The sequence below is a fragment of the Castanea sativa genome, chromosome 10, assembly GCF_040712315.1.
Source record: "Castanea sativa cultivar Marrone di Chiusa Pesio chromosome 10, ASM4071231v1".
In the NCBI taxonomy this organism is placed as follows: domain Eukaryota; kingdom Viridiplantae; phylum Streptophyta; class Magnoliopsida; order Fagales; family Fagaceae; genus Castanea; species Castanea sativa.
The window spans coordinates 18,003,583-18,025,678 of NC_134022.1; the positions used below are offsets into that span (position 1 = coordinate 18,003,583).

General features: G+C 34.8%; 3 protein-coding genes across 4 annotated transcripts; 2 read left to right on the plus strand and 1 right to left on the minus strand.

Moving 5' to 3' along the window:
• Positions 1–40: 40 nt before the first annotated feature.
• LOC142613736 (histone-lysine N-methyltransferase EZA1) lies at positions 41–10,761 on the minus strand. Of its 2 annotated transcripts, none has more exons than XM_075786217.1 (17): positions 10,613–10,761; positions 10,103–10,204; positions 9,114–9,385; positions 8,625–8,786; positions 8,019–8,103; positions 7,744–7,890; positions 7,569–7,616; positions 7,412–7,483; positions 5,978–6,672; positions 4,138–4,291; positions 3,220–3,440; positions 2,298–2,429; positions 1,721–1,808; positions 1,574–1,621; positions 1,303–1,431; positions 669–746; positions 41–597 (listed from the first exon to the last, which is right to left on the minus strand). In XM_075786217.1, the coding sequence occupies exons 1-17, from the start codon at positions 10,649–10,651 to the stop codon at positions 406–408; spliced, it is 2,664 nt and encodes an 887-aa protein (XP_075642332.1). In that variant the 5' UTR covers positions 10,652–10,761; the 3' UTR covers positions 41–405. The 2 variants fall into 2 exon arrangements, with proteins under 2 accessions (XP_075642332.1, XP_075642333.1); XM_075786218.1 differs by having other exon boundaries at positions 8,625–8,791; positions 10,613–10,673.
• Positions 10,762–19,018: 8,257 nt separating this feature from the next.
• Positions 19,019–19,354, plus strand: LOC142612145 (uncharacterized). The gene has a single exon (XM_075784265.1). It carries the CDS (start codon positions 19,019–19,021, stop codon positions 19,352–19,354), a length of 336 nt encoding a protein of 111 aa, XP_075640380.1.
• A 192-nt stretch (positions 19,355–19,546) lies between these two features.
• LOC142612146 (uncharacterized) lies at positions 19,547–19,992 on the plus strand. Its single transcript, XM_075784266.1, has 2 exons — positions 19,547–19,859; positions 19,964–19,992. Exons 1-2 carry the CDS (start codon positions 19,547–19,549, stop codon positions 19,990–19,992), a joined length of 342 nt encoding a protein of 113 aa, XP_075640381.1.
• The last annotated feature ends 2,104 nt before the right edge of the window (positions 19,993–22,096 follow it).

The following is a 22,096-nucleotide window of genomic DNA, read 5'->3' on the forward strand; positions in this document are numbered from 1 at the left end:
ACCGCAATTCAAATCTGGAAATATCAATGCAATTAAAATCTAAGGTAAACTGATCTATAATCAACTTTATATGAAAAAGATCTTGAATATTAAATTAACAATAAAATAGACCTCCAATAGAATTGTCAAACTCTACCTATTGCGTGTAATGCTTAAACTGCTAGATGAACTTTAGCTTATTACCCGCATAATAACAATTTATCCTTATTCCTATGGAATCTTATTGCCCGACCTATATTATGTCTAATTCTAGAGCACATTAACATGTAGAAATGCTTGCATAATTTCTTAGAGCCTCCTCATGAAGAGATTCTCTTTTCTTGGTAAGTGTCACAGATAAAGAGACCTTTGACTGGTAACCAGAAAGATGACCAGTGATATGTACATCCTGATCTAGGCCAATGGCTAATGAGATTGGTATTTCTTTGCTCTGCCTTGAGAAACTGATGATTCATCCCTCTTGGAGCCCTCCGGCTTACGAGCCCATGCAGGTGCTTGGTCTGGCCCATAACGATAATCATAGAAGAGCTCCTCACTAGCTTCAATATGCTCCTTCGCAAAAATGCCTACTCGATGATCTCCCGCAACCAACATTACCTGTAAAAGCCAATGTATTAGCCAAACCAACCAGAACTAATTCAACAGGGAAGTCGATGAAAGTCACATACCTTTGCATAGCAATTAGGGTTTGATGAATGGTTTGCAAATTTCAGCTTGTCTCCTTTGCGGTAAGCATCAAGGACAAACTGTGAACAAAGAGCAACTGCTTTGAGACTTAAGACATTATAAATTAAGAGTTTCAAGCTACAATGTCTTATATTTTTACACATGGCACGTTTGATTATGAAGACTCCAAGCAAAGCAAATAGAGAAAGAAGGAACGAGATAATGAAACAGTATAAGGGCAGCACTTCAATTTTAATTCAGAGCTAAGTTGTTTGTTGTGTAAGGGGCATCTCTGGCACAAACCTCCAATTGCATGACAGGATACCTGTGTTGTGATATAAAATTTTCCTTTGTAGATCCCAATATTATATATTAATTTGGAAAAAAGAAGCCTAATGTAATCTACAATCAAAAGCACTTCCAACATAGTCATTGAGCAAAAGCAGGCAAGGGAAGTTGCACAGGTAAAAGTCTGCATCAAAACTTTTCTGCTAAAGTCATTTTCTTTTAAAATGACATCCAACAATAACAAATAGTATCCAACCTGTTGATGATGGAAAAAGGGCCAGTAAGCTGTTATGAGGCAGAAATCTTTTTAGAGACTTGCAATAATACTAAACAATAAAGGTCACTTGCCTGATCATTTAAGTCGAAAAGAAATGATGAATTTGCACGATCATAGATTTTCCCCCGCTTATCTGCTTCTCTATGGGAGATCAATTCACCAGTATACTCTCCAAGATAATCATTTTTGTTCACAGCATTCTGCAATTTTATCATCCAATACAGTGAGGAGACTTGGCAAAAAAAGAAAGAAAGTCAAATTATATATATAAGTTACCAGGGGAAAAAAAAAAAAGAAGAAGAAGAAGAAGAAGAAGAAGAAGAAGATGATTCATCTTCTAACCTTCAAAAATGCTCCCCATCCTGCAACATCAGACTTTGCCAAGAGTATCTGAATATCAAAGAGGAGGAAAAGTAAGTTATGGTTCAGTCACATCTTTTTTATTCATTTTGATTATGAAGATAGTCCTAAACACTAGGAATTGCTCACTCTTTGCTGTTGCCTTAGAAGGAGCCTCATATTTCCACATTGGCCATCTCCTCTCTTGGCTGTCTCACCTAATGAACCATCTCCACAACTGCATCAAATATGTGATTTTAAAACGCCACAAAAGATACAAAAACTACATCAAATGAGACTAAATTTAGACAGGCAGAAATAATTATTACAAAACCTAAATCCCATGCAACTCTATATGCAGTTGTAAAAAAATAAAAGCCATCTATAGGAAACTCATCCAGACTGGCATCTGATACAGAGGTAAGAAAAATTGTAAACCAAGGAAACACGCTAAACTGGTTAACAGATACCAAAAAGGAATAAAGTAATTTATGAATTGCATAAATGAGATTCTAGAGTAGTTAAGATGTGCTAAAAGGTGCAAGAAAAATTCATTTTCTGGCTTATTGAGGTTAAGAAAATTCCTTACACGAGTTTTTTTTTTTTTTGTTATTTAAAAGGATAAAAAACAGCTTTAACAGACATAAACCAAGTTCACAATGTTTAACAGAGAAAGGCCAATCCCACATCAGTGAAGTATCAACATCGAATATATGAAACTCATTACCTAACCCAGCAATTTCGGCAAACATCTGGGTCACATTCGCGTCCAGCAGCAAAGCATGGGCATTGCCGACTTCTGCACTGACTCTTTGCACAGTGACATCCCCTGAACCGATTTTTGCAGCTCTTTGAGCACCTGAAACATTTATAAAAATTATATTTCATTTCATTTTTCAGGTTCATAAATACAACTAGTGAAACTTTAACTCAGCAGAGAATAAACCTATGCAATCAATACACATATCAGGTAAATTTGAAATCAAACGCAACTAATGAAATTTTTAATAAGCACAATTTGAATCCTGATAAATGATTTACTGAAAACATTTTTTTTTTTTTTTGATAAGTATGATTTACCGAAAACATTATACCTAGAATAAAAAAAATCTACTTGATGCAGGCTGCATGATATCTGTTTGACCATTCAAGTCATATAAGTAACTTTTTTGGGTCCAAGGGGAGAGTTGACATGTTCTTCTTTTACAATTTATTAACAACTATGTAGTTACTTCACTTAAAAATCAACCCATCTGCGCATGTTGTGTCATGTGTCTCATTCCAATTAACTTGTGAAACATGTATTGCCTGCTGCTCTGCACATAGTTTACAATTTATTTGGTAAGTGAAACAATATCTAGTTATTTCTCCTAGAATATGTGTGGTGGTTCCAACTGTATCCTGCTAAGCTGGAAATAATTTTAAAATTTGTTTGTAATAACCACTTTGGCAACAGGGTTTTCTTTCGCAAAAAGGAAGAGAGGGCTTTGGAAGTGGGGGAGGGGCATAAGTTCAGCAGCTAGCTGAACCATCTATACATCACATATCTTATATTTTACTTGTAAAATTATTTGACATGGTCCACCACTCACTGGTTTTATTGCTATAATTTGCTTTAACAGCTACAAATGAAAAAAAAATCAACATACCCACAATATTTTTCACAGCAAGTTCCATTATGTAGACAAGAGCATTGCTTTCCACACATAGACTGACATCCACATGGGGTATATTGCTTACAAGACTGGTTTTTTCCATCGGCAATTCTTTTCCAAATTGATGGGTGGCCAGCAGATTTCCAAGAATATTTAAGCTTCCGTGTCTTGCCCCTTCTACGAAGCAGGCGCGACCTTGCTGGAATATCTGGGTCCTAACACAAGAGAATACAAAATAAAAAGAATGAGGGTTCTATGTTGCAAAGCCATGAGGCTCCAATGGCTAAAGCCTAGAACCGATGATAACAGGCTCACAAGCAACTGCAGAATAAAATTCAAAAGATAACTTGCAGCAATCAAGCTAGTTTGATCATCTGTCACCCATTCTTGTCAAGGGCAGCCTATTGTTACAAATGATTAATCAATTAGAAGGTGTATAGACTAGATTACATAAAATAAATCCTGTAACTGAAGGAAAATAATAGTTACTACAGTAATCTCGAGGAAGTTGAAGCACATGATAGTCCTTTAATCTTAACCCAAATCATTTGATGTCAAATCCACCAAGTTGTTAACTGCACATGGTTGAACCTTGATAGGTATGTGTTGCAGTTGTGAAAAGTCAAGCCCCTTTGTGTTTAAAGAAATCTCCAAATGTTGAAATACATGAGTAACTCACAGACTACACCACATATAGGCATTTCTAATCCCTTTCTTCTACATAAGTCTATCAGAAGTCATTGACAAAACAAGCCTGATATGATGGGAGAAGAATATCATTGTTGCTCAGCTAGAATGGCAGTGATGGTTCAACCTGTTTCTGAATCTCACCAGGGCCACAACAATTTCTTCACCTAGTAGCTATAAATCAAAATGAAAATAACAAGCAAGGAAAAGACATTGATTGCTTACAGTATATTCCATATCAGCTTTCGTGTTGTCTTCCATAAATGAACTCGGTGCAGTGATGGATCCATGAGGCATTGAAGCTCCACAATCATGCATATATTTGGATACCTCTATGCAAGTTTTTAAGCCAGAAAGTAAGTTTCTGGCTATGAGGCAACTGCAAAACATGAGTCAATTAAGTGCTGTATCCCACATGAAAAAAATTAAAAAGAAGAAAAATATCCATAATTTTAAGAAAATCTAAATCTGTTTATTAAGTTGGACATATGCAAGGGGGAAAAATACAGAACCTTTGTAATCATCCAATGAGTTTTTTAAGAAAGATCCCCTTTTATTTCTGAAATTTATGTATTTATTTATTTTTTATTAGAAAGAAAATAGTTTATTAGAAAGAACGGTTGTTCAAATGGGAGCGAGCCATAAAAGAATTACAAACAGATGCTCATTAGGTCCAAAAAATCAATAATGGAACTACATGACCCCCCCCCCCCCCCCAATTGAAGTACAATATTCAAACAAAGTTTTAATATCTTGCATAGATTGCTCTTCATTCTCAAAAGTCCGGCGACTTCTGTTTGTCAAAATGGTCCACATAATGCTTGCAGAGTAGTTTTCCATACAACCATATTGTGGTGACGTCCAAACACCCCTCATCAGACAGTCATCAAATCAATCACCTTGCTTGGCATCGCCCAAATTATCCCAATGTGCAAAGGACCACAGCTCTTTAGCTATAGGACCGTGCAGTAACAGGTGCTCAACTGATTCACAATTACAATTACACATAATACACCTATTAACAACCTCTTGCTTCCATTTAACTTATCTATGGTCAATATGTTCAAGGCTGCTATCCAAACAAAACAAAAAAAAAATCCTACATGGAACTTTACTACCCAAACACCATTTCAAGGGAACATAGATAAAGGTGCATGTCTCAAACATGCGTAATAGGATTGAACTCTAAACTGCACTTTCCCATCTGGATTCTAAAGTAAACAACCCGCATTCCCTTCTACAATCTGTTAGGAGTTAATTAAGTCCGTCAGCTCATTCAACTCTTCTAGTTCCCAATAAAGGAAATCCCTAAGGAATCTAAGATTCCAAAGCCAATGTCTTTTGTCCCCTCCAAATGCTATCAACAAGTGCACCGAGGCATCTTTCTCTACTGCAATGGATTTATTTCAGGATTTATACCACACAAATATCTAATTTTGATGGTGCAGCATATATGAAAGTAAATTGTGTTTGCTGTGCTGTTATTTATGCCTAAAAAAGATATGCAAAGAGATTAGTCAATAATATTAACACTCTCCCCCCCCCCCCCCCCTCCAATAAAAAAAAGAAAAGAGGGGGAAGGGGATAAGTTAATCGCACAGGAATATCTGGCTCTGTCAGATTTAAACAAAATTTTAAATTACTCAAGCAATAATTTATTTTGCATGTGTCTGGTGATTCCCCCCTCTCTTCAAAATTTAGTTCCAGAAAAAAGAAAATCAAGTAAGGGAAATGTCAGTCACAACACAATGATTTCGTGACATATACTACTACTTCATATGCTGCACAAGAGACTGATATACTCCCTAAAAAAAAAAAAAAAACGCATCACAGAAAACCAGACAATAAAATAAAAGTAGCCACAATGTCCTACACTATGCATCACTGGTCAACCAAATATTGTGTTCTTGGAAGAAATTGTACAGGTAGTGAGGTAGTGACAATGAAGTGCCACTTATGACAAGCCAACATGGTAATTCAGATTGCAGTTACTAATCCCAAAGAGACTACTAATATCTTTATTCTATTTTACTATTATAGCATGTTGTAAACAGTATGCACATACCTGTTTCTCCCAAACATATCTATACCCTTTAAATACAGTTCTTTCTCAATAGGTTTCCACTCAGAGCCACCTAACCCTTCAGCTCTTCTTACAATGGAATCGGGTGAATGTTCTAGTTGAGGAACTTTTCTGGTGTCTTTTGGTTCATCTCTGACAATGTCCTCTGACCTATCAAATGAAGCACCACCAGAAGTAACAAATTCGATTGAAGTATGTTCACCAGGTTCTTTTAGAGAGTTATTGGGGGTTGTTTGACTTTCACTTTTTTCACTTGAAGTGTGATCCAGAGCTGGAGTAACTTCACTAGTTGCAATTACTACATCCAAAGCTGATAATTTCTTCTGTTTCTTATTGGAACCCTCGAAATCATCAGAAACCAATGTTGAGTCATGTATTGCGGTGTCTGTATGCTTCATGACCTTGCGCTTTCCCACACTCTGGTTGTCTATTGCCGTGACAGACGTATCTGAAATCAAAGCAGCAACTTCTGAACTACAAAGAGCTTCAGCAGTAGCACGCATTACTTTTTCAGAAGTACATCTTTCATCCTGAATAATTTTTGTGCCATCATGAGCACCTGTTTCTCCAGCATTAGAGGACACAGGAGTGCCAACCCTCAGTTCTGAAGTTGTACTTTCAGTCCTCTGCAATGCATTAATAGCCGAACCTTCTGGCAAGTCTTTGATAGCTCTAAACTGCAACAATTTGACATGAAAATCAGACTTTGCAATTTTCCTATGCAAGACTGGCAGAAGCCCACATAGAAAATATTAATGTGATAATTATGAAAACAAATAGGCCTCTAATAAACATAAATGACATGAAGGGGTTTCTTTAGCCAGCCCTCTGTTGAGTTGAGTTGGGCACAAACATTTATTACAAATTCAGTAATAGGCAGCAATCTTAATAGTAAACTTATTTTTTTTCTTTAAAATTTTTAAGCAATTTGATTCTAAACGTAGGATTATAATGGATGTTACACAGAAAAGTATGTGTCTCATATAAGAAACCTTGCTGTGTACACAATGACAACTTTTACACCTAATCAACACTAGAAACAATAGTGCTTAGTAAAACCATAGCCTCCTATATTGAATCAAATTGCCATTGCATGTTGTTCCATTCAGGAGAAAAACTCCAGCCAAATTTGTTAAATATGTTTGCATATAAAATATACTCACAGATAAACATATATAACTGCAAAATATTCAACAAATTGAATATGTTCTTATTAATAAACTACCTGTGGAGTCCATTGCTAACCATTTGCAAGATGGCACCAAGTGTAAATTAGGTGGCTGCTATATTTGAGTGTAAAAGAAAATAAGATTATCCAATATTCATAGGAGAGAGGGAGAGAGAGAGAGAGAGAGGTCCCTCACAAATGGACTAGTAACTTACTAAAAACACTCAAAAAGGGAAAAAGATTCATACCTGAAGGTAACACTGAGCACTGCAAGGTGTCCTGTCTTCTTCATGTTCAGACCAGCATGACTGTTTTTCACTCTGTCAAGCAAAGCCTCTGGTCATATAAATGAATGTAACAAACTTCACAATTAGTGCAGAAGCAATGAATAATGCTGCTGCTTACAGGATAGATTAAAGGTTGAGAACAGCCATGCAGCCTGCAGTCAAATAGCTGTTGGATAGGTGCAAGCAGATCAGCATGTATGTTGAAGCAATTCAAGGCTTCTATCAGACACAGCAACACCAATGATTCTCTTTTGCAAATAATAAAGATGAGAGATGGTCTAAAGACCACATACCATACAGCGACGACAGAAAAGGTTATCAAAAGAATCTAAAGCAGCATTAAGGCTCTTGTCCAAACACATGGCCCTATCAGATTCCCCAGAGTCTTTGGAGTTTTGGTCATGCTTCTCTTGATACTTCTTGAGTGTGTCAAATCGTTCCTGCATTTTCAAACACAATTACAGCACTCAGAAATAGAAAGATGCTCGCTACAAATTCATATAGTGCTAATCATGTTTCAAATAAAGAATCAAGAAACTTCAACCATCCTCCAAACATAATAATCAACCTGGATTTCCAAAGTGGTGCCTCCAATAAACTGGCTCACAATGTTCACTACTTCCTCACCTTGCCCATGCTCCTTCAAAGCCATCCTACAAAATTGAACATTAAAATATTAAAAAAAGAGTATAGTACAGAAAAAATTAAAATTCTTAACAGTATACTAATAAAGTTGGAATTTGATGACTATACAAGCATGGCAAGTATATAGGAGCCAGCATTAAAAATAGTTGGTGGTCAATATATGCCTCTTCTGCCTGGGAGACTTCAGAAGCAAGTCAAACATCTGAGTTCCATAAAGTAAATGTCAGCAAAAAATAGGAGTTTCAATGTCACAGTATGAAGGGACATTGATAACATGGCATTTAGCCCTTAAATTTTCTTTTTTGGTCTCAATTCTAACTTTGATATATGTTTACGCTCAAAACATTATCTCCACTGGAGGACTGTCATTTTCTGAAAAATTCCAAGAATATGACAAGAATGAACTCGCTTTGTACAAGGATGCCACGCTAAGACCTTTCTCTAACAGGATGGAACAACAAACTTTATTGATTTCTATTTAGAAACAATGTATCTCCTTTGAAAGGTCTAGCATCTCATTTATACTTACATCAGAATACGATCTTCACCCTCACAAAATTCATGCTTCTCTTCCTCAGGTTCTTGAGTGTCATCCTCACTGTCACTACAAACCAGTGCTTCGCCACCATGTTGATCATAGTAGATACGTCTTCTCCCAACCACTGACTGGTCTTCAGCCATTCTCTGATTTCTGCGCTGTGCGCAACAAGTTTAAGATAAGAGGGGCAGAAATTAAATCTTTCTATGAAAAAAATGATAGAAGAAATGAGTCATGAACCCATATCCTCGCCCTCCAGTGCCTCCACCTTGCTCTTACAAGGGGAGGAGGTTCCATTTGAGCTAGAGGTCATTAGCAATAGAAGAAATCATATTTATTCTGTTCCCCATATAATTCCTTGTTTCTTACTCATAAAGAGATTTAAAAAACAAAAAGTCATAAGAAGAGCACTAAACAAATATATGCAAATCAAATGTTCAATCCAGTAAACCCAAATGGAGAGGAATAACTTCATCATACCTGTCCAAAAATATCCAAGTTGTATAAGGTGGTAACTTCTCAACATATGGAAGCTTGGTATTTGTTGATAATACCACTTCATGAACGTTAATATAGTCCTTATCTCCCACTCCTTGTGCAAATCCATTAAACATATAGAGAGGGCGTTCAGTTCTTGAAGAGAGCATTTTACCAACCCCATTCTCCGAAAGTGAAACATCTTTTCTTGATGTTGCTAATATGATCTGAGCAACATGACTTTCTAGCTTCCTTCGATTCTTCTCAATTTTTTCCTACACAAGATATAAGTAGGAGTTAGTAGCAAATTGGCCAGCAACATGTGCAAAAATAAAAACTTGTGATCAAAGGCATGATTCCAACTGAACTCCTTGATTGCTTTATACAACAATGATTAATGCCAACCCAACACACTTAAGTCATATTTTGTGCAACAGATGAGGCCTAAGAGTGTTCCGGAACCATCTAGAGAACTTACATTACTATAGAACCAAAGACAGTTATTACTTACTCAACTCCAATCAATCATACTATGAAATATAAAAAATTGGTATAGCATACAAGCGAAAAAAGATTGGAATTGGATATCGATTTTTCTAAATCAAAAAACAAATTCAAATAAAAATAAAAGGAAGATGAAATTTTTTTAAAGAAATTGAGTTTACACTAACTAGTCCAAAATGTTACTAGAAAAAAGATGGAGTATTCTATGTTCAACAACAATGCCAACAAAAATAATATTAATCAGGCAAGTAAAACAAGAGCATTATAATCTAGGAAGTGCGGAAAGTGAAATGAGCCATTTCTGAAAAATTATAACATGAAACGGCTGATATGACACCGTCATGGTACCTTAAATGAAGATACGACACGAAGGCATTTTAAATGAATTGTCAGTGCTTTCTAAATGAAGTGTTAGTGCTTCCTAGATTACAATAAGAAATTCATAGGACTTAAAAAGTTAAAATAGCATGAATTATGAGACTACATACTTTAATTGAATCAATTCGGTCCTCTTCAATTTTCTTCTTTAGCTGATTTATCTTAGAAGGCAAGGATCCAAGAGCTTCACTTGACTGTTCACCACTTGATTTCTGTGAATATATATATGAAAAATATTTAATTAAAAAAAAAATTTATCAAACAACAATGATCAGATTAGATGATATTTATTTGTAGAGATATTAGAGGAAGACAATTAATACAAGAATTTCACTTTTCAACTGGCTGTTATTATTTTCCTAACGCTCTGCTTGGCTGCGGAGAAAGTTAATTTCTAGGCATACAAAACGGAGCTTGTACGAGCAGAATTACGATATAAGCAAAGCCCTACGATTAAACAAATTTTCGAAAATTTGAAAAGATGGAGATTCGCGGAATTCAAGTAATTGAGGTCAAAACCGTGATAAAAAAATAGAAACTAATAAAAGGATTAGGAGTTTCAAGAAAAATCATCGGAATTGTGATTTATCATAGGGAGAGAGAGAGAGAGAGAGACTGACTCTGAGTTTGGTGGCAGAGTCGCTAGCTTTGGACACCATGGCTGCTCCGCTCTGAAACTCGCACGAGGAAGAGAGAGAAATTGAGAGAAATTAACGTTTGGGATTGACACGTGTCAAGATCCAGTGACGTGTACTACACGATGAGAGTGGAACTTTTTATCACAGGGTGAATAAAATAAATTTTTTTTTTTTTTTTTTTTTTTTTTGGGGGGTACATAGACGAGGAAAAGGATTTCGAACCGTTTGGAAACATCGAATAGGCTGTAAACAAGAAAATTCTAAGGACTGTGATGTAGCGTGACATTGAGAATGGCAGTATGAGATCTCTAAGCAGCAACAGTTAAAAATTTTAGCATTTAATATTGTTATTTTATCTGTTTTAACACATAATTTACAACACGATAAATATTATTCATTTTGTTATTAATTTTTTTCTCACTTTCTCTCTTTCTCTGTGCCACCAAACTCAACTCAGCGATAAAGTAATAAATTTGTTTTATACCTTCGTGCTACAGTGAACTGCTAGTCTTGACAGTTCACTCTAGCAAAAAGGAAATTTTTTTTTACCTTTGACTCCATCAATGTTAGACACAAAATTGGAATTTATAGTGGTAAAAGCTATTCTACCACCACCAATGATGATGCTCTAAGACATTAAGAAGATGATGACTCTTGGGTTTGGGATTTCGGGTCCATCTTGTAGTTTTTTCCAAACACCACCTCATTTAGCACCCGCGTGATAAAAAATTATTTGAAATTACTACATATTTCAATCATAAAAAAATGTAGGAGTGTGATAAAAAAATATTTCACTTACAAACAAATAATATTCATCACACCCCTATGTCAAATATTATTTTAGTTTATGAAATATAAATGTTTACTATTAATTTTATTGAATACTTGCTTATTTAAAAATTTCCGTTGTTCACTCGCAAGGCATATGCTAAAGTTAATTATTTTTTCATTGTGATTATTCGATATGCACATTGTGAGGACAAAAGGTCTAGGGCATGTTCTTGGACCTTGGACCTGATCCAAGGGTATTTACTTGTCCGAGGAGGGTTTAGTGGTAATAATGATATCAAACTTAAAGGTCCACAAGCAAACTATTGCGAAGAAGACTGGTGGAAATAGTCCAAGGAGGGGTATCTCCTCGGCTCAGTAAAGTGAAGGTCAGGTGGTACGTTATGTTGATTAGAATGATATTCTAGAAGGTTTTGTAGATGAAGATATGTTTCACAATGGCATAGAGAGGAAGAACAGATGAGAAATATCTTAAAGAAAACTGCTACCACCGCATTAAATGCTCTGCACCTACCTCTCTGGCCGCATTAATGAGGAAATGACATCTGAACAGTGATGATCAGCCTTATAGCTATTGTCTAAAGACTTCAGGAAGGGACTGATGGGATAAGTATCTTGATCGATGATCTGATCCATACGTGGAAGATGGGGGGAGAAGGAGGAGGATGATATAAAAAGGAAAAGAAAGACATTCAGGGAGGGGATCGGAGAAGAAAGAGAGGAAACACTGTACACACCACGGTTCATAATTGTAATCCATCTTTGGAAGAAGGAAAGATAATACAAATCATACTCGGCTTGTGTCCAGGAGAAATTCTGTTACATAAACAGTTCATTGTATGTGACGTGATAATCTAGCCCATCATTTTTGTTATCCAACATCATTAGAATCTAGATTTCAAACCCACTCTCTACAAATTTCATTATATTGGGTTTTTTGGGCCTATCCCCTTCTTACTGTTGGGTTTGGGTGCAAATTGTGACCTTACACACAATATTTATATCAAAGCGCAACTAAATTATGATGGCTCCTTCTCACGTTACCAAGGGTTGGGATTAAAAATTTTATGTTTAAATCAGTATATATACAAAAACTATATATGAAAGATAAGCAGGAACATATTATGTAAAAAATGTTGCTTAAGAGAATATGAATAGTACATGTATTAATAGATACATAAATAATTAGGATCTTTCTTCTATAGAGCTAATTTTTAACAAGTCATACAGTAAAGTAATAGTTTCTCACCCGCATTTATCCAATTTGGCCTTTATGCAATCCAATAGATTTGTAAATAAATCAACCTGGAAAAGAGAGTGATGAAAAAAAAAATTACAACTATTCTATCGCATGCATTTTTATGAGAGTGAAAGATTTAGAAGCAGGGTACCCGACAACAATCACTATATTCCTCTGGAAGCTCCTCAGCAGCCAACAATCCATCAAGCATGCCAAAGTAAACCTGAGTTAGCATTTTGGTTATAAGAATTTATTATATTTTTTTTAAAGAAAAGCATTGAGTTGGTACAAAAAAGACAACAAAGAAAACCTTTGATAGATATTAAATTTAGGAAGTAAACCTTTGATAGATATTAAAACTATGATTTTCTTTAGTTACCATCTCTATAGCGCCTACATTGTTTTTGTCACAATGCTTAATGGGATTTCACAGGTGCCAATGTGAACCATTGCGATGGAGCACCAAAAGTTGCTGACAACCTAGAATTTCACATTCAATATATAATGGGAACAATTTCTCTAATTGTAGGTTCTCTCCATTTCAAAAAGTTTTTATTTTCTAAAACTAATAATGTACTAACAGTGTACAAATTACTATGCCATTTAAAATTTTGAATAATTTACACTTTTAAATTTATAAAACCTGATTTGAATCATGAAATTGATGAAACAGATAATATTTGAAATTATTTTTATTTTATTTTTGTAGCCACTTACTGAAGCAAACCCACATGCATCTTGGAAAAGCATCGTGATCTTTTATGCATTGAGCCAAGCATGTGCTCAATGGATTTTGATCAGAACGCCCAAAAAAAAAAAAAAAACGAAGAAGAAGAAGAAGAAAGCAAGATGACCAAAATGAAGTGGACATTTATGCTATTAAAAGGAATTCGAAGCATATACCCCTTACCCTTGTAGGTTTTTTAGAAACGATTGAGGCAGCATATCAAAAAGAATGGTAAAACATAATAAGGATAGGGAAATTGTCACCCGGTACCTGTAAACGCACCTTTGAGAATCTTTTTTTTCCCAGACAAAACACTATGCCCATGCAGAGTCGCTCAAACAATATCAGATTAACAAAGGGGTGAGAGTGAAAAGAGAATTAAGCAAAATCGTAACATACAATAATGAGCCTTGTTTATTGACACTGATGAGATACTGACTTGCTTATCCATTCACACTAACATATATTATCTCTATTTTGTTTAAATTTCAATTTTTATTTATTTATTTATCACAATTCTTATTCTAATCAATAAATTCAAATGTCTTATTGAATTTCAACTTCTTATGGTTTTCTATCCATATTTGAATTCAAATAGATAACAAATACAAATAGGTCAGACAATTTTTTTTTTCTTTTGTAAGTGAGAGGTAGTGGTTTTTTTTTTTTTTTTTTTTTGCAAGAAGTAATTTTGATTTTTTTTTTTATAAACATAAGTATTTGAAATCAAATAGATAACAAATATAGATAGGAATAAGACATTTGAATACAAATGGATGGAGAGGAAAACTGTTTTTTTTTTTTTTTTCCTTGTGTACATAATTGAAGTTTTTTTAAAAAAAAAAAAAAAACATAATTGAAACATTTGAATTCAAATGGATAACAAATACAGATAGGAATCAGAAATTTGAATTCAAATGAGTGGAGAGGAAAACAATTTTTTTCCCTTGTGTACTTACATATTTTAAGTTTTTTTTTTTTTTTGATAAAACACAATTGAAGTATTTGAATTCAAATAGATAACAAATATAGACTTTTGAATTCAAATGAGTGGTGAGATTACTCTTTTAACATTTTTTGCTTTTTTGTAGGAAATAAAATTAAACTAAAGGGTATGTTATTTTAGAATTTGTATGCGGGTATTTAAGTATGCCAAAAGTTGAAGATGAAACAGAGGAATCCTCTTATTAATAGTATAGATGAGATAGAAGATGTAAGATATAAATTTTGATACATTTTATTTTAAGTTTGTGACAATATTTTCCCATAACAAACAAAAAGTAAAATGCTTTTTGCCAAACGGATCTTAATTACAGAGGTAGCTTTTCTAGTAGGATACATTTGCAATTCATCATACTTACAAATTTGGGAGAAATTTTTCATATGCACTGAATATATGAGACATCTCTTTCATTGACATGTGAACCCCACATGTTAGTGAAAGAGATGTCTTACATGCCTAATGCGCAAAATACCTTCCTTGAATTTGGGAGTTGTCATGACTAAATCTAATTGACAAAGCTGTAAGTTGGGTGGTAAAAGCTTAACATAAATGGAAGAAAATGATTGTTCAACAACAGAAGAGGTTTGTGATTGTGGGGGCCTTTTTGCACTGTTGGGCCTCAACCTCTTTTGCTACACTATGGCCCGTTACTCTGAGGTAAGAGAGTTGGGACTAGCCTTACTAGGACTATGCTTTGGCCCAGCTTATGCACAAATCAGGCTAACCCAATGTAGATGCATCCTAGCATGAGTGTTGTGGGCTGAATGTACGATGTGGTCACAACAGGAATAACTATTACAAGTGTTATAGCAAGAATACAACTAATAACAAGAAGAAAGTTAACAAAGTTACAAAAGAATAATACAACAAGTAGAAATAACACTACAGCAGAAAGGAGTAAATAACTTACTGATTTCAGGCCAATTAGTGGGTAAATCACCCAATAAACATGACTAATAAAACAATTTGTCTGCTAGGTGATAGACTGAACTTTTCAGCAGAAGGGAACTAATTTTCAATGCGGGTAACCTCAAAAGAATGCTTCCGCCATAGAAGTTACATGCTTTGGAGAAATGACCTAAATGGCTTGAGTTTCAATTCTCAATTTTCAGAGAATGGGTCTGTCAAAAGGGAGAGAAAATGTGGTCTATTAATGCATACCTCTATTCCTACTGTTTACTTTCTCTCTTGTTTTCTTTCTAGTCATCATTTTTTCTTTTTATTTCTCCCTACATTCTTTTCCCTCTATTCTTTCCTTTCTACCTCTTACATTCCTCCATTTTCCTGTTCATGGCTACCCCTTTTTATACCATCTGCCATTGTGGGATTGATGCAGGACAACTAGAACAAAACTGAAAGAACAATAAAATAAAAAGATATGACCTAGGAGTCAGCACTTAGGCCTTGCTTGGAGTTAGCATCAAGCAAGGAAACCACTAAGAGTTTGTTGAAAAATTTAGACCCCGGTTGATAGAATTAACAAATTTTAAATCCAAGTTGTTAATTAGATTTATTATGCATAAAACTTGTTAAAACAAAAAAACATCAATATCATGTCAAAACTAAGTGCAGCGGAAAAATAAATAAGACAAGATATGATGACCTGGGAAAACCAATGAAATCAACCAGTTTCACAATAAAAAACCTGGGGGGAAACCTTCCCAAAAAGCAATTCACTATAGTAAAGAGAAGTTTCAAATCTAGTACAAAACCTTTGTCCCTAAACTCTACAATCCTCGTAGATGAACTCACAGCAGAAACCTTCTACCGCTTCAGAACCTCTGAACTCTTCAATATATGAACGACACCCTTTGATGCACAGATCCCAGTACGTGATTTACTCCTTTGCACGAATATCAATACGTGACTCACTCACCAACTTAAGAAATAAGAATGTTGGCTGCAAAGTTCTTCACTTCATCAACAATGAAGATCAAGAAGCACTTGGTTACAAAACCCTAAGGCGCAAAGACGCAGTAGCTTCTTTTAGAGAGAATAAGGCTTCGATCACCTTTTGCATATGTTCTCCTTGTATTCTCTTATGTGACGGCCTCTAAAATAAGCCTTATATATGCTTAGGGTTGTGAGAAAAGAAACCCTACACAAATACAAAAGTCTGGCCCAAAAATCAGATCTGAAAATTCTGATTTCCGTAACCTCGATAGATAGTATCTGTCAAGCCTTATTAAATCTCGATAGATAGAGGTGTCGAGCAGCTGTCCGCAGGTGTCCAGCTATCTGTCCAGCTTTAGTGAACACCTTTTCTTCACTTGTTTCTGTTAGAATTATGTGCCCTAAAAAACAATACTATGTATTTTTATTTGATAATAAAATTTTATTTTCACATTCATAATTTTTAATAGGTATATTTCATTGTTTAAATGTGGCATGTGATGTCACCTCTGTAGAAAAATCATGTTAATGGTTAAGGAACCAAAGATAGGGAGTAATGATTTTTCATAGATTATTAAATTGTTCTAGGCTATGGATATTAGTTGAATACTACCACTGAAGCCTACACTTGTTGTGCTACTATATGATAGGATGATTTACTCCATCATTGAGGTAGTGACTTTAAGCAAACAAGTGGGTGTAATGTAACAAGTACATGCACTGAATTGGATCTGATCAAGAACACCTTATGGAGTGATCACTGTTAATTAAAAGGTTGTTCTATCACAATTTTTCTATTGTCCTCGGTTTGTGTATATTTATTTACTATGCACATAACTTTGACAGTGTCAACTGGTGATGCTAATTTTTTAAAGGCTATATACAGACACGTTGGGTTATGTGTGTATTGAGTAAAATATGTAAATGCTCAACAATGAATCCACCAGTCTCTAAAGAAGATAGTATATTTAGTTGATTTTCATATTGAAGTTGGACTCAAAACAAAACCGGCCGGTGATATTTTTTCAAAAATGTTTTTTCATATATATAATATTGTGTATATATATATAAAGAGTTTTTTTCAAAGATATTTTGGAGTCCAATAGAAATTATGAAATCAAGAAATTAAGGGTTACATAAGCTAGGGACATGACAGTGATATTAATCCAGTCCTAGTGGCTTGTGGGAATATAGTGTGGTGGAAGGGCATAGATATAAAATTGTAAGTAAGGGGACCTCATTTGTAATTCTCTAATCTTCAGGGGTCAATTGCATTGTGTTGATGGACATTATTGCAATCTGTAGAAGTTCAAATATTTTCTTGATATGGTTGAGAAAATTAAGGAATAATTTTGAAAGAGTTTCAAGATAAGTCAATAACATTCAAAAAGTTATTGATTAATCCTACAGCTGAAGATTAGGATCCCTAAGGATCCCACGTCCAATCTCTCTCTTGGGTTTTTAGAAGTCTTAAATAAGAAATAAGATATTAATATATATTACGTTAGTGGTTGGCCATCAGAACTACTAAGTGATACTGCAGTCTTCTGAAAACCTAAAAAGAAATAGAGAGAGAGACGTGAATACCTTGGGAGGCAACACGCTTGGGTTGCTAAGAGAGGTACGAAATTTTGTTCTATTTAAAATCTATGGTTGTGTGGTACAACGATCTTAAATGAAAATATAAAATTTTGTTTTATATTGCTTCCGCAAAACTAACAGTGGTATTAGAGCGAACCACACTTAATCATGGATTTTGAATTGTTATTCATATCAGTATGTGTGCCGAGATTTATTTCCTATATTTCATGATTGATATATGTGATATGTTGATTGTTTGGTTCCGATTCGTTTTCCGTATTCTTGATTATATTTGACAAATATGTTTCTGAAGTCGCATGTCTCTTGCATCTACTCTTGAGTTGTGCACTGTAGTGCCATTATTGCTTTATAGATTGTCTATTATGGTTTCATGTATATGTGATTATTTGTGTAACCCATGTTGATATGTTTTAGTTCTTTGACTCACCTTTTTATGTTGATAAAATCTTGGGTATTTCAGAATTGAGGTGTTGAATCTCAATTAGTGGGAGCTGTACCAGATACATAAAGAATAATATTTAAATAGTCCCAGTAGTATTACATATATTAAGTGCTAAATAGGATTATTTTACAGAATAATTCCTATGGCCCTCCATTGTCGGTGAATAAAGGTTCTATTAAATTAAAATTTTGTCGAAGCCAAAAGGATAGACTTGATTTTGGTTTAGTAGTTTTGCTTGTTTACTTCTTGGGAAGACAGGTGTTTGTATGACTAGTGGGAGTGTGGCTAAAATAACAACATGATCATACTAGTACATATATCTCACTGAGATAATGGTTTGCACTTAACCAAATAAACATGACCACTAAAATAGTGTAAACCATGTTTGATTTGGAGGCCAAAAGTAAATTGGGAGTCATAGATAATTAATAAAATTAGAAACATGAGATGAAATTGTGATGAATAGTATCTATTTGCCTTTATATGGTGTGCACGGTATATTTCAAAAGAAATTATTGGAGCATGCAAGGTAAGGGTTCCCGATGCCCACTTCGAACTATTTATGAATATAATTGTTATATTATGTTCTGGGAATCTATGATATTTTGTTCTTGTGGGAGGTACCATTAGTTATTCAAAAACCTGAATTTGATGGATATATGTATGTGAAAATATTATTTTGCAGATTCATTATGACCAATTTTAATCCCTTAGCTAAGATTTTGGGTGAAAATCGATTCTCTGGACCAAACTATGTAGATTGGAAAAGGAACTTAATCATTGTTCTCACTACTGATAAGATAGCTCATGTCCTTAATACTGAGGCACCAGAACTTGCTTTAGCTGATGCCACTGAGGAGCAGAGAGATGCATCTAATAAGTGGCATGAGGCTGATGAAATGGCTAAATGCTACATATTGGCCTCTATGACCAATGTGTTGCAAAAACAATGCCAAGGTCTAGTTACAGCACAAGATATGATGATGCACCTCAAAGAGATGTTTGGAGAACAAAGCAGAAGTGCATGACAAACTGCTATGAAAAATCTCATGTCCACCAAAATGGTGGAAGGAACTCCAGTTCGGGAACATGTCCTGAAGATGATTTCTTTCATCAACGAACTGGATATGCTTGGTGTAGAAATTGATAGTGAGACCTAAGTTGATGCGATCCTAACATCTTTACTTGATTCTTTTAATTAGTTTATCATGAACTATAACATGAATAAGATGGTAGTGACATTGTTAGAGCTGCTCAATATGTTGAAAGCAGCTGAGGATCTCATCAAGAAAGAAAATACTACTGTAATGTTGGCTGAAAAATCTGATTCTTCTCTTAAGTTGAAGCCTAAGGGTAAGAACTTTAAGAGAAAAGGGTCTCAATCATTCAATAAGGCTCAAGGTGACAAAGTGAATAAGGACACTGAGAAAAAGAAAGCAAAAGGAAATTGTTTCCACTACGGTAAGCCTGGTCATTGGAAGAGAAACTGTCGCCATTATTTGGCTTCTCTAAAGAATGACAAACCTGCAGAAGGTATGCCTAACTTGCTCATTATTGAAACAAATTTAATGGATGGTCCATTTAATTCTTGGTGTGTGGATTCTGGTACAATCTCACACATTTGCAATATGTTGCAGGGGTTCAAGGAGACCCAAAGGCTAAATGAAGGGGAGGTGATCCTAAGGATGGGGACTAGTGCAACTGTTGCAGCCATTGCCATTGGAACTTTTTATTTAGAATTATCTTCTAGTAGAACTTTTGTCTTAGAAGATTGCTTATATGTGCCAAAAGTGCGAAGAAATTTAGTTTCAGTTTCAAAACTTGGTTGTTCAGGATATTCATTTCTTTTTACTTCTAAACTTGTTTTTAAGTTTAATAATAAATTTGTAACTTCTGGCATTTTACAAGATGGTCTTTATTTTTTGAGTTCTATTGATAATTCTATTAATTGTGTTGAGAATGATATTGCTGCCAGTGTGTTATTTCTTAAAAGAAAAAGAGATGTTAATCCTACCTATTTGTGGCACTTAAGGCTTGGTCATATCAATATTGACCAAATCAATAGATTGGTAAGGGGTGGGCCATTGAATCTTTTGAAGGTAGAGCCTTATCCAATTTGTGAGCCTTGCTTACAAGGAAAAATAATCAAAAGTCCCTTTACAGGAAAGGGAGCTAGAGCCACTGATGTATTAGGATTAATACACACTGATGTTTGTGGTCCTATGAATCACATGGCAAGAGGTGGATCTATTACTTCATTAATTTTATTGACGATTATTCTAGGTATGGTTATTTGTACCTAATGAAACATAAATCTGAATCCTTTGAAAAGTTCAAAGAATTTCGTAATGAGGTTGAGAAACAAGCTGGAAAATGCATAAAAGTTCTTCGCTCTGATAGAGGAGGAGAATACCTCTTGGATCAATTTAAGGAATATCTAAAAGAAAATGGGATTATTTCCCAACTGACTCCCCCTGCCACACCTCAACATAATGGTGTAGCTGAAAGAAGAAATAGAACCTTATTAGATATGGTTCGTTCTATGATGAGCATGTCAGAGTTGCCAATTTCATTTTGGGGTTATGCTTTGGAGACTGCTATTTATCTATTAAATAGAGTCCCTACCAAATCAGTTCCTAATACCCCATATGAGTTATGGACTAGTAAGAAACCAAGTCTAAATCACTTAAAGATATGGGGTTGTCCAGCACATGTTAGAAAGTCTAATATGGATAAGCTAGGACTAAGGAGTGATAGATGTTTATTTGTTGGCTATCCTAAGATGTCTACTGGTTTCTATTTTTACAATCCTAGTGAGCAAAAAGTTTTTGTGAGTAGGAATGCTATTTTTCTTGAGGAAGATTATAGCTTAAATGAAAGTAGAGCAAAAGTTTCTCTTGATGAACAAACTGATAACCTAATGGCTGAGTTGAATGAGAATAATAAAGAGCAAGTAATAGTGCCTACTGAACCGAGCAAAATACAAGAGACTCAACGTAGTAAAAGGACTATCAGGCCTCCAGTTAGACTCACTTTGTTAAACGAGATTTATCTAATGGAGTCAGAGGAGCATGATAATGATCCTTTTACTTATCAAGAAGCAATGACTGATAAGGACATTGAGAATTGGAAAAGGGCCATGGAATCAGAGATGGACTCAATGTATACCAACCAGGTCTGGACCTTAGTAGACAAACCAGAAGGTATTAGGCCTATTGGTTGTAAATGGGTCTACAAAAGGAAGATAGGACCTAATGGTAAGGTGGAGACCTATAAAGCTAGGCTAGTGGCAAAAGGGTATAATCAAAAGGTTGGAATTGATTATGAGGAAACCTTTTTGCCAGTAGCCATGCTAAAGTCCATAAGGATTCTATTGTAAATTGCTGCACATTATGATTACAAGATATGGCAAATGGATGTTAAAACAGCTTTCTTGAATGGACACATTCAAAAAGAAATTTTTATGGACCAGCCAGAAGGTTTCATATCTCATGGTCAAGAATCAAAAGTGTGCAAGTTGATGAGATCTATATACGGCCTAAAGCAAGCATCACGCAGTTGGAACATCCGTTTTGATGAGGCAATCAAATCGTTTGGTTTCTCACAAAATATGGATGAACCTTGTGTTTACAAAAAGGCTAGTGGGAGCACTATTACATTTTTAGTTCTTTATGTAGATGACATACTACTCATTGGCAATGATGTAGGAGCAATGTCATCTATAAAAGTATGGTTATCTAGTCACTTTGCAATGAAAGATCTTGGTGAAG